Source organism: Barbus barbus, assembly GCF_936440315.1.
Source record: "Barbus barbus genome assembly, chromosome: 35".
Classification (NCBI taxonomy): Eukaryota; Metazoa; Chordata; class Actinopteri; order Cypriniformes; family Cyprinidae; genus Barbus; species Barbus barbus.
Window position 1 is genome coordinate 6,023,110 of NC_136763.1, and position 12,920 is coordinate 6,036,029.

General features: G+C 34.9%; 1 protein-coding gene across 1 annotated transcript in view; it reads right to left on the reverse strand.

Moving 5' to 3' along the window:
* Window positions 1-4,874: 4,874 nt before the first annotated feature.
* The window catches only part of LOC306854730 (testis-expressed protein 264 homolog), a gene marked incomplete at its 5' end in the record, with an annotated part of 49,968 nt that continues 41,922 nt past the window's right edge, over window positions 4,875-12,920 (reverse strand). The window contains 1 exon segment of the mRNA XM_079392972.1: window positions 4,875-5,296. Within this exon segment, the coding sequence (XP_079249098.1) occupies window positions 5,010-5,296 (287 nt within the window). The 3' untranslated portion in view covers window positions 4,875-5,009.

Here is a 12,920-nt window from a genome sequence, read left to right on the forward strand (position 1 = left end):
CTATTCAAACTTTGCAAAAGAGAACATGTAGGCTAATACCTTAAACAAATTCAGTTTTCAGTCACGCTCAAATAACAATAATAATTGCACAGTTTTGCCAATATTAATTGTTTTCCTTTGACTCAACAGTGCAAAGACAAAATCTTTTATTAATTATAAAGGACTCGTCAATCAATCAACAAATAAAGAAGTCTAAAATTTAGATTTAAAGGAATAACCTGACCAAAAATGAAAATTTGCTTGATATATATTCAAACGCTACAGTCAAAATATCAGAAAATCACAGTAAAACTATAGCGCAAAATTAGTTACTGCAGTGTCTCAACACGAGATGCAGAGAATTATAGCCTTGTATTACCAACCTCTACAATCCAGCAGTATATCAAACACAGAAGCCTAATTACACATTTACATTTAAGCCAAAGCGAAGGAAATGCTGCCCACTTGCAGGATTTGATTCGAACCCAAACTCTTATGAAAGGGCTTTTAATGATGAGGCCATTCATCTGTACAAGACAGCATAAAATAAGGTATAATTACAAAACGAAACTTAATGTTCTGATGCTTCTGGGAGAAATTCAAGTTCATACTGTATGCATCAGGCAGTGCTTAAGATCCAAGATCCAGAACGCTGTGTTAAGACCCCTCAAGCGCTGTTCAAGTTCTGTTCTCAACCAATTAGAGGGGAATCAGGAGGGGGTTGGTCGCTGATGGAGAGACACACACACACCGATGGGAGCACAAAGCTTGCTTTGTCTTCCATACAAGTAATTTGGATATTTTCAGAGGACGGTGGAGAGAAATGCACATGCACCACAGTGATGATTAGACCAGCAAACACTTGCAATAGATTATATAATAACCACCTCTAACACAAAGGGACCAATTTTGCCTTGAAAAAGAGGTCTGTTCAACATCATAATGGCAGAGTGATCTAGAGGAACAAGACAACTAGAATGAAGTTTTGGGGACACGTAGATATGATGATCAGAAATTGCTCCAAACTTTTCCACCCAAATGAAAGTACAGTAGTGTAATTTGTCAAATTCGCAGATCAGTCTGAAAGCTGTGGTCAGCCCTCTGGAAAAAAAAAAAATAGTTTGGAGGTTTGTCTGATGCAACAGCATGTAATTTGTCTATTGCTATGCTAAATAACAACAAGCTTGTGAATCATTCATGCAAAAATAACACCTATTTGTTATATTCGGAGGTAAAGTAACCGTGAAAGTGAGGTTTATAAATAGGTCAGCCATAATAATTGAACGCTCAGGCTGCGCTCTAAAATGCTGCAGAAACGAATTGTTGATTCTGTTAAGGTTTAATTCAGTTCAACTTAACAGGGTCGAAAGTTCTCATTCAATCCAAGTCAAAGGCAAGAGGATCAGGATACATTAACTAGTCTAGATCTGCCAAACTTCATGGGTCTTGATATTTTGCTCTTTTATCTGTCTGTGAAATAAATATATTACTTCTTTAGGGACTGAAATTCTATATTTATATATTTCTCTAATTTATTTTGTGTTTTCAACAACCATTTTCAAAGACTCCCATGCCCTATTTTAAATAAATTGTCATAAACTGTAAAAAAAACAACAACAACTAATCCTTTAATTCATCTAATTACAGTAAAAAAAAACTTTTTTATAAAATACATTAAAATTTGTATGGCTTTTCCAGTGATTTAAAACCTGACTTTGCTTACACAGGGTGTAACAATTTTCCAAAAATATTTTTATTTTTTTTCTATTTCTCCCAAACTGATATAGGCCTCATTGATCTGAGCTTATGCAAGTATTGCCAAAAACAACACTTATTAGGATTTTCAGCATAACATAAGGGTTAAATTTACTGTATATTTTATTAACTGGCATAATGTAAATATATCCACCTAATATCTGTTGTGTACCTTTATAATACATTGATAACCAACAAACAGAATTGAGAAAACCACATGAAGATTCAAAGCTCATTAAAAGTAGCTTTTTCACAAGCCGAGGAGGTAAATACTAATAGGTATCATAAACACATAACATGGTAACACATGGCATTAAAATAATGTAATAAACTTTACCAATTTATTCAATTTTTTAACTATAAATTATAAGACGACTTGTTCTTTTTCACTTACAAAAACTGTAAATTTAACAGCATTTTAAAGTGTCCTGTTAGATTTATTACAGTTTTCTTAGTTTGTTGTAGTTTATTACTGTTAAAACTACAAAAAGTATTTTTTTTCTGTATACGGTCTCTACGGTCCTAGTCCAGAATAAGCTGTAATGTGGACCAGACGTGATGTTGAGGGTCAAACACCATCTCCAACAAGACGTGGGAGTATTTTATACTCTTAACCGTGTCTGTGAAACTTCTTTAGTTGTCTCAAGAGGCAGTGTTATTATTATTTTCAATTAGTGCCTGTAGTATCAACAGTGTGGATTGTGATGAGAGTTTGAAGTTGACTGTACATACACCCTTTAAAAACTTCAATGTGCAGACACAACATAAATCCATCTCTTGGGAGAGCAGACAATTGTTTTGGCTTTAGAGAAAACAAAGCTGTACCAGACATAATACAGAGAGGGATTTACAGTCGTTTGTGTCTGTCTGGAGAATAATAAAAACTAGACATCAAAGTTTTGAAGTTTATTGGAACTGGTTGATTTTTAGTGATCAGTCACTACAAGAAAAATAAACAACTAAGGCTGTTTGTCAGATGTGTGGCTGTTGTTTTAACTCTAGACAAAGAAAACAGGTCAAGCTAAATAAAACAAATGAAAATATTATGTAAATATGGCTAATATAAAACCCTCTATTGTAAATGCAGTCATGGGCCTACAGGCAACAACTGATAAAACTTCAAATAATTTTCTGTAACTGAAATATCAACTTTTATAGTATATTATAAATATTAACTAATAAAAAATAAAAGTTTAAACTGTAATAAAGTTAAAATTGAAAAAAAGAATTTAAAGCTAAACAGACATATTGAAAAAAAACAAAACTAATAAATGATAGAAGTACATCAAATTACTACAATTAAAATGCGTAAAAATGTAAATGAGTAATAAAGTTAAAATAACTAAGATAATTAATAATATTAATAAATTCTATAATAGTATATAAATAATATGAGTATGAGCAAAATAACACTGATGCATGAACAAAAGTATAGATTTTTGAAGAAAGAAGAATCAGTCCTTTCTCTTAAAACTCTTTATTAAGTTGCTCAACAACTAGCAGAACAAATAATTAATTAAAAATTCAAATCAGACATCGATATGAAATATAATGAACTTTATCTAATCGAACAATGTCAAGTATGTCCTGAAATGTGTCAACTTGCACAACCTGGATCAAAACAGAAGCCCACAGCTGCCCCTGCATTTTTTTTTTTTTTTACAAATTTAAAAAAAAAAGTCTATAGTGAGTAACAACATTCAATGTATAGAAAATACCACTGTATTATATATAAAAAAAGAAAAATACACCACACATATTATTACAGGCAAATCAAATATATGCAATACCATTTATATGATAAAATATGATCAGATAATTATGTGCTCCAAACACCTTTAATTGCAAACAACAAATAAATAAGTGTTGGAAATGTGCTGCAATCATCTCCCTCCTGAGGAAATCTTATCTGTCAGTTTTTTGTGCAAATAAAGATTTGGTTTGTCTATGAACATATGGCTTTTGATGAATGAATATTCAAGTCACATAACTCTTCAGTTTTGGGAGTTTCTTCGGGTGCGAATTAGCAATTACTGAAGGATGAAGTGTGTGGATAGAGAATAACAAATTAGACTCAAATAATTGAAAGCTGAACATTACATAGATTCACATGAATAATCACTAACACCAATGTCAGTTTAACTTAAGTCATTAGGAACTAATGATCTATAACAAAAACAGATTCGCTAATGAAATACTAATGAGGATGCACTAAATAAAATATGTTTTATGAAGATGTTTTCAAGAAATTCAGGTTACCTGGTTAAATTTTTTGTATACAGACACAATTCTGTACCTGCGATTCCCTTTGGAATGGAAAACAATCCTGACTAAACTAAATTATTTTCCATATATCAATATAAAAAAAAAAAAAGCATGTTTTACACACAAATCCACCATAATACTTAAAGGGATAGTTCACCCCAAAATTAAAATTGTCAGTATTTCTTCACCCTATTTTTTTTTTTCCTGCAGATGACAAAATTGGGAATTTCTTCATAAAAAAATTTAAAAAATAATATATACACATATATATATATATATATAAAAACAGTAAAAATGGTTCATACAACATGCATTATATTCCAAGTCTATTCCAAGGAAGCCATAGCACAGTTTAATGTGAGAGACAGAGCAAAATAAAGTGTTTATTCATTGATAATCAAGAATTTACTCAAATCTGACCCTTCTTTTTTTCTTATTTACTCAAGTCTGAAACTGCTTGGCTTTTCCCTAAACAAATAACTTTTATTGTTGTGTATGTAGTAACCAAATATTTGTTAGAATGTACCATGAACTTTTGAAGAGGGCAATATTTTGGTCTTTTCCTCACACAAACGTTTCAAATAGCTTCAAAAGACAAATCATTTTATTAACTGAAAAATCATTAAAACTAAAAAAAAGGTAAATAAAAATGAAAAACCTGACAAAATCACAAAACTAAAATTACAAAATGTACTAAAACTAAAATAAAAATTAATTTCTAAAAAATAAAATTGAAATAAAAAAGGATCTAATTTTGTATTATTAATAGTATATAAATAATACTAAAATAAAACTTCATGGAATAGAACAAACAAGTGATATGGACCACTTTTATGATGCTTTTTTCTGAGTTTGAAAGTTGGCAAGAGTACGTAATGATTGTGCAAAAAGCCATTTGGTTTTCCACACAACAAAACAGTGCCAATATCAGTTTCTTTTGGTGAACTATCCCTTTAAAACCGACTAAAAACTATATTCACCTCCTTCACATTTCCCACAATTCTGCTCTCTCACTCTTCCTCGACCATCATCTCTCTTTCTTGGCCCTGCAGATTGTTTTTGCCTGTGATTGGTGGAGGGGTGTGGTCACACCTGTCCGTCCTGTCTGGGTCGAGGTCCAGCTCCTCGAAGGAAGAAACGCTGGAGGTGTCGCTTCTCTCCACATGGTCGAAGTCCCAGGATCGGTCTCTGTCTCCGTGTGAGTGCGTCCGTGTGTTGGACGGGGCAGGTGAGGTGTCTCGGCTTTCCGAGGGGGGCAGGCGGCTCACAGAACTGCACTCGCTGTGGGAGTCAGCACCTGTATGTAACACCCACACAAACACAAGAGGTGATTTATTTTTCGCCATAGTGTCACAGCGAGCGAGCAGCACCTCCGCTAATGAAAGCGTCTCCTATTCGGCTAGCATACAAAAGCTATCAAATATTTCTAGAACTCCTGGCCTCTTAACATTTCAGAGTAAAAAAAGAGACACTCGTTTTCTTCTGTTTAATCAGCAACTCCAGGTTGTTTCTGCTGCGGTGCTACTTGCTAATTAGCAGTACGTCACTGCCATCAAGCTAAAGGTATTGCAGTATGGTTACTATGGGTCTTCTTAGCATACATTATTGGTGGTTGAATACTTCAAAAGATCTAGGCATGCGTCCCTCCTTCAGTGCACATCTATGGAATTCTCCAACTGTTTCATCTACTAAAGGTTTTGACTCCTTTGACCACCTAGCAACCACTCAGAACATCCTAGCAACTGCAAAAAACACACTCATTCAATATTTTAATAATGTAAAAATCTAGTTTTTCATTCTTTTTTAATGCATTATCAAGCACACACAGATACATACAGACGGACATTTAAAAAAATAAATAAAAAAGGGCAATACCAATAATTCGATAATGATAATTAAATATGATCACAGCCAATTACTGGCTGATATTAAAATTCTATACTATTTTGTATAAATTAAAAATCTAAATTTTTAAATACCACACGTTGCTTTTAACTAAAAGTACTGAAATAAATTTCATGAATTAAATAAAGCTAATATAATATAACTTTTACTGAAAAACTTAAATTAATTCAATATCTTGGCAACTATATGAAATAAAGTAAAGCTAAACAGAAATATAAAAACTTGTAAAAAGCATGTAAAAAATAAAAAGCATGTAAAAAAATACTAAAACTTAAATTAAAATATTAAATGTAAAATAAAAATAAAGGCAAATTCAAAATATGAATAAATACAATAATAGTACTGAAATAATACTAAAATAACACTGGGTCTCACTCAAGATTTTCTTCTGAAATGTAAAATATAGTTTTGCATTTTTATTCCTGCATGAAAAAAAAAGTTTTGAAATGTACTGTAGGGTGCACACATATTTAAAAATTCAGCCAATAATGATAATCTAGTTATTATCATGATCATTGTGAGTCATTATTAACCTGATATTAAAATTCCATAATATTTTATCTAAATAAATAAACTAAAATTATTTTAAAAGCAAAATAGAAATATATAAAAAACTAGTAATACAAAAATAATAATACAAAAGCACAAAAATTACTACAACTTAAAGTGAAATATTAATTTAAAATATAAAAATAAAGGATAATTCAAAAGATTAATAAATACAATAACTAATTCGTTCTGAAATAATACAAAAATAACACTGGGTGTCACTCAATAATTTTTTCAGAAATGTAAAATATAGTTTAGCATTTTTATACCTGCATAAAAAGATGTTTTGAAATGAGTGCACAAATATACAAATTCAGCCAAATAATGATAAATTGATAATTACTGTGATCATTGTGACTGATAACCCAAAGATATTAACCTCATAATACAATTCTATAATTGTCTAAATAAATTTTAAAAAATTGAGATTTACTAAATAATATATATATTTTTTTTTAAAGATTAACCTTAAGTGAGGGTTAGATAATAGCATAGGTAATCTAAGTGTAAAAACAGGGGAAATGATCTAATATTCACCAATAAAAATGATGAAATATCAGTACAGCACTGGTATGTTGTGCCTCCCTATTGAAACATAATCTGCTGTATCACTCAGGAGTTTTAGACACACACACACACACAAAGTGACAGTATGAGAGGACAGGCAGACTAACAGATTGAGAGAGGTGCCACACAGCCCGAGTTTCACTGAGAGGTGTGTGTTTGTGTGTGCGCTCATGCTGCTTGTGAAGGAGACCCCGCGTGCTCACACTCAGTGTGTCAGAGTGACAAACGTGTCAGGACCGCCCGCATCTCAGCTTTTGTTTCTGCTTATGTCAGTGCTTCTAACATGAAGGGATGTTTTGTGTGTCTATTAGATGACCGTTCGCTCACTGTTTATCTGCCTCCTGCTCCTCCTGTCAACGTGGCATTTTTGTAAGTAGGGACAGACAGACTAGATGAAGGGAGGATAGCGAGAGATGACAGGGATGGGTGTGAAAGTGAGAGAGGAATAAAGATGAAGAGACTAATAGTGGTGGAGAGAGAGAACAAAGTGTCCTTCATATGCCATCAGCATGCGTGCCAGAGGCTGCGGGAAACTAACATTTTTCTTCATAACTCAAACTACTACAAATGTGAGTCAGAAGTAATAGTAGCACTGAAATATTTGCATTTAGAAAAACCCCCTCAAACAAATCAGAAGAGGGAAGAATGAATTGCCTCATCTCTTTTTAATTGTTTACCACCTGCTTTCTGCAGGAAATAGTATATTTGCAGCATGCAAATAGTGCTGAGTTTTGTGAATATGCACTCTATAATCAGACTAATTTACATAGAAAGGATGGATGTTTGCACTAAAAAATTATAATGTAGCACCATTTCTACAAATTTAATGCCTAGTTAAACTGGACTGCAAGTATTTTCTGAATTTTACGGTGGCTGAGAGAGCTCAACGCACTGCAACTTCAGAAAACACATGTAAATAGAAAAAGCACCAGCAAATTAAGAAAACATTTATCAATTTTACAATGCACGCGCTACAAATGCTCACAACACACCCAAATAAAGAAACCCGCTGCAAATTAAATTCTTATTTTGGTTGTGTTGTGAGCATTTGCAGCGCGTGTGTTGTCAATTTGATGAAGTTGTTTACTTAATTTGCAGGGGATTTTTTTCTATTTGCAGTGCGTTTCTTTATTTGATTGTGTTGTGAGCATTTGCAGCGTGTGCGTTGTAAAATTGAAAAAGTGGTTTTCTTAATTTGCAGGTGTTTTTTCTATTTGCAGCGCGTTGAGTTCTCTCGGCCACCGTAGAATTTAGTGGTCTGGTCATGAAACAAACTAAAAAAATCTAATGTACTGTATCTCAGACAAGGATGTGAGAATATTAAATATGTAATATTAAAGTAATTTTAATATTATTATTATATTATTTTTTAGAAATTGCTAAACATTGTTTTTACCTTTTTAATTTGTAATAGTGAGGAATGATATGCATTTAAAGCACACATTACAGTTAAAGCATATATACAATATACACTAGTATATGTTAAAATAATCATTAAAGATTTTAAAATGTTAGATTATTATTAGATATATAGATATCTTTTTATTAAAATACACTGATTAGCTGATAAGTCAAGAGTTTTCAGTTAATTACTTGAATGAAATAATGCAGATTACTTTTAAAAATTCAATCTTTCAATTTAGCTATATCGTTTTTATTTTATAACTAGTGATACAGTTGCCTTGATCTTGCGAAATCTGCTTCTAGAGAGCTAAAATTCGGTCATAAGAGGTATCAAAGTTCACCCAAAAATTAAAATGGTCATTAATTACTCACCCTCATGCGGTTCCAAACCCATAAGACATTCATTCATCTTCTGAACACAAATTAAGATATTTTGATGAAATCCGAGAGCTTTCTGATCCTCCATAGACAAGCAACACAACTGCCATGTTCAAGGAAGAAAGGTAGTAAGGACATCGTTAAAATAGTCCATGTGACATCAGTGGTTCAACCTTAATTTTATGAAGCTTTTTTTGCACAAAGAAAACAAAAATAATGTCTTTATTCAACTTTTTCTTCTCTTCCGTGTCAGTCTTCAATGCGCCTTCACGAGAATACCAGAAGGCATACATTGCTGTCTATGCAGGGTCAGAAAGCTACCGGATTTCATCAAAAATATCTTAATTTGTGTTCTGAAGATGAATGAAGGTCTTATGGGTTTGGAACGACATGAGGGTGAGTAATAAATGACAGAATTTTCATTTTTGGGTGAACTAACTTATTAATTTAATTTCAAAAGGCATCTAAACTTAAAAGAAGAGATTTTGACAATTGCAAAATAATTGTAAAACTAAATTTGTATATCTCAAAATATTTTTTGTTGTAAATTTCTCAAAGAAATGCACTCACGTATCTTTCTCTCAAGCAAAGAGAGAACCTTATTGAGCGTATGCATAAGTGCATATCTATTTTTTAATTTAAGGTGTTACAATTGCCCTTGGGTTCCCATATGTGACGTACGGCAGCACACAACACACAGACAGTCCTTGCAATGTAAAGCACATTTCAGTGCAATATGCCACTTTGACAAAACTAATTTTGAAGCTGTTTCGTGAACAGCATCTTTCACCAGGGAACAGATGTTGAATGCTTAAATCTGAGCAGCGAGGTCAGCTTCACACCACTTCAGCATGACAACTAAAATATCACTTGACAACATCACTTGCAGTAAAATAAAAATGCGTAGCTGACACAGCGCTGAAACTTCATGACATTAAGTTATTTTTTTAATTATTGCAATTTAACACAATATTCAAAAAGAGATGATAGTGCATATTAATAATTAAATGGTTAGTCATTTCTGGTTTTACAGCTGCAGTGAATATCCCTGGCAATTTCAAAACAGCGCAGACATCTCCCCAGAGACAATCAGAAGTAGTACTTCACAATCAAGGACTAGAAAGTCTGTTTTCTTCCGTTCACATCTGTTCTCTGCACTTTGTGTCACTACAGGCACACTGCTGGGAGACTTCTGCTCATTAAAAGTTGAAAATAATTTCACAAAAAAGTGTCTGTACATTAATGTACACTAATAAATCATAAGCACATGTTTATTTTGGTACTAGGAAGACAGACCGAATAAACTGACAGAAATAAAAGTGTAAAAGGACAGAAAAATATATTTCTATATGGAAAAAGTCAAACAGGGTTTCTACTGTACTTGTAATAATGCTATCAATTCTGAAATGTTTATTGGTAATGGTCATGGGTTTAATACCTAGGAAAAGCATGAATTGAAATTATGTGTAAGTCACTTTTGTAATGTGTGACCCTGGACCACAAACCATTCATAAGAGTCAGTTCTTTTTTAAATTTAGATTTATACATCATCTGAAATATATACATTATTCGTCTCCTCACGTCTCCTCTTATTTTTGTTTTCTTTGCATACAAAAAGTATTTTCGTAGCTTCGTAAAATTATGGTTGAACCACTGATTGCAGATGGATTATTTTGACGATGTCTATCATACTTTTATTGGCCTTGACAGTGGTAATTGTTTGGCAGTCAATGGGACAGTCACAAGCCTCCCGGTTTTCATCCAAAATATCTTAAATTGTGTTCCAAAGACAAACAAAGCTTTTACGGGTTTGGAACGACATTGGGGTAAGTGATTAATGACAAAATTTTCATGTTGGGGTGGAGTAACCCTTTAATATGTAGCTCGGCTTGACACATTTTGTATTAGGGAGTCCCTGCTCCATGATACAAATCTCCCAAGGGGTTCTTGCCCTGAAAAACGTTGAAGACCCCTGTGCTAGATGATCAAACGTGCGCTTGAATGACAAGAGGACAGTAGGAACAAGACATGCTGTGAAACATATTCAATTTAGCAGTACATTTGGACCCCAAAAACCAGCAGGCTTCAAATTTGTCCTTTAATCTTCTATCTTCTTGGCTTTAATCTTCTCCTCTATCATATATTAGAGCTATTACCATGTGTTTGTTTCAAGGTAACAGGTGGAACTGGCATCTCTAGGACTCACACACACACTGTCCAGGACAGCTGGTGTGGACAACACACCCCTCAGGTCACAAACAGCTCACGCTTGTTTCATATTTGCTCAGTAGTACCCCTGGGCTTTGGTCTGACCAGGGCAATACGTCATACATACAGACTGTGTCTCATTATCACTAGAGGTGTAGGTGATCGCACAGTTCAGCCAATATGACAAATCCATGTCAAAACTCCATAAGGTGGTGGTTAATGCCTATTAAAACACTACGCTGCTAAATGTCAACCACTGAAACACACGTGTTGCACTAAATGTGAACTTGTGAAATTAACGACAGGCTAATATTAGTGCTCAATACACAGTTGGAGAGTAATTCAGTAGTTGCGAACCAAAACATTCATACCAACATCACGGAAAAACCAAACAAATGATGTTCCTCTCACCAACGAAATTAACACCGTATCTACGCCGGACGCAAGCAGCAAATACAGTAGAACCCATTAATCAGGGACACTGTTTACACTGGATGCGGCACGGCACGCCACGACAAATCCCCGACAGTAAACTGATGCCTTGTTCTATTTATGACGTACTGACAAAATAATGAATGAATTTCAACCGTCGCTTTGTCTCGTCCAGTGTACACTGTTGCGGCGCAACGCGACAACTGTAGCGTCCGGTGTAGACACGGTGAGTGAAGCCGAGAGCAAGATATGCCTCGTCATATTTTCTGCATTTAGCTTTTGAATGACCAGCACCTGCCTGGGTCTGTGCAACTTCATCTATGGCTTTTCTTTTCCCTTTCACAAAGCGATCCATCTCCCGTTCTAAGTTACGTCCTTTGGCTGTTTACTGTTTTATTTCTTTTCTTTTTCTGCTGATGGCCCGCTCCCACCCCCCTACAGCACTCGTGCGGCCCACACTTTGAGAACCACTGGTGTACAGGGAGAAGAGCAGTGGGGAGAGAACACAGCCCTAAGGAGCTCCAGTGCTGATCGTACGGGTGCTGGATGTTTATTTTCCCAGCCTCACTAGCTGCTGCCTGTCTGTCAGGATTCTGTTGATCCACTGACAGACGGAGGTGGGGATGGAGAGCTGAGTTAGTTTGGGCTGAAGGAGTGATGGGATGATGGTGTTAAAAGCGGAGCTGAAGTCTACAAACAGGATCCTCACGTAAGACCCTGGTCTGTCCAGATGATGCAGGAAGAAGTGCAGTCCCATTTTGACTGCATCATCCACAGACCTGTTTGCTCTGTCGGCAAACTACAAGGGGTCCAGTAAGGGTCCAGTGACGTCCTTCAGATAAGCCAAAACCAGTTTTTCAAATGTTAGAAATGTTTTTTCAGATGTTAGAGCCACAGGTCTGTAGTCGTTAAGTCCTGTTATATTGGGTTTCGTTGGGACGGGGATGATGGTGGAGCGTTTGAAGCATGAGAAGACTTCACACAGCTCCAGTGATCTGTTGAAGATCTATGTGAAGATGGGGGCCAGCTGGTCAGCACAGGATTTCAGACAGGCTGGAGTCACACCGTCTGGGCCTGGTGCCTTTGTTCTCTTGTTCTTTCTGAAGACCTGGAGCACGTCATCATCTCTTATCTGCAGTTCAGGTGTGGGGGAGAGGGGAGTTGCAGGAGGTGTGAATGGTGTTTTTCAAACCTGCAGTAGAACTCATTCAGATCGACTGCCAGTTGTTGATTCTCCACAGTGCTGGGGGATGGGGTCTTGTAATTGGTGATGTCTTTCAGACCTTTCCACACTGAAGCCATGTCACTGGAAGAGAACTGGATCCTTAGCTTTTCGGAATAATTCCTCTTTGCCACTCGGATCTCCTTTTCCAGTGTGTATTTGGCCTGTTTATACAAGACTCTGTCCCCATTACTGTAAGCATCTTCTTTGGCCTGACGGAGCTGTCTGAGTTTTGCAGTGAACCATGGTTTGTCGT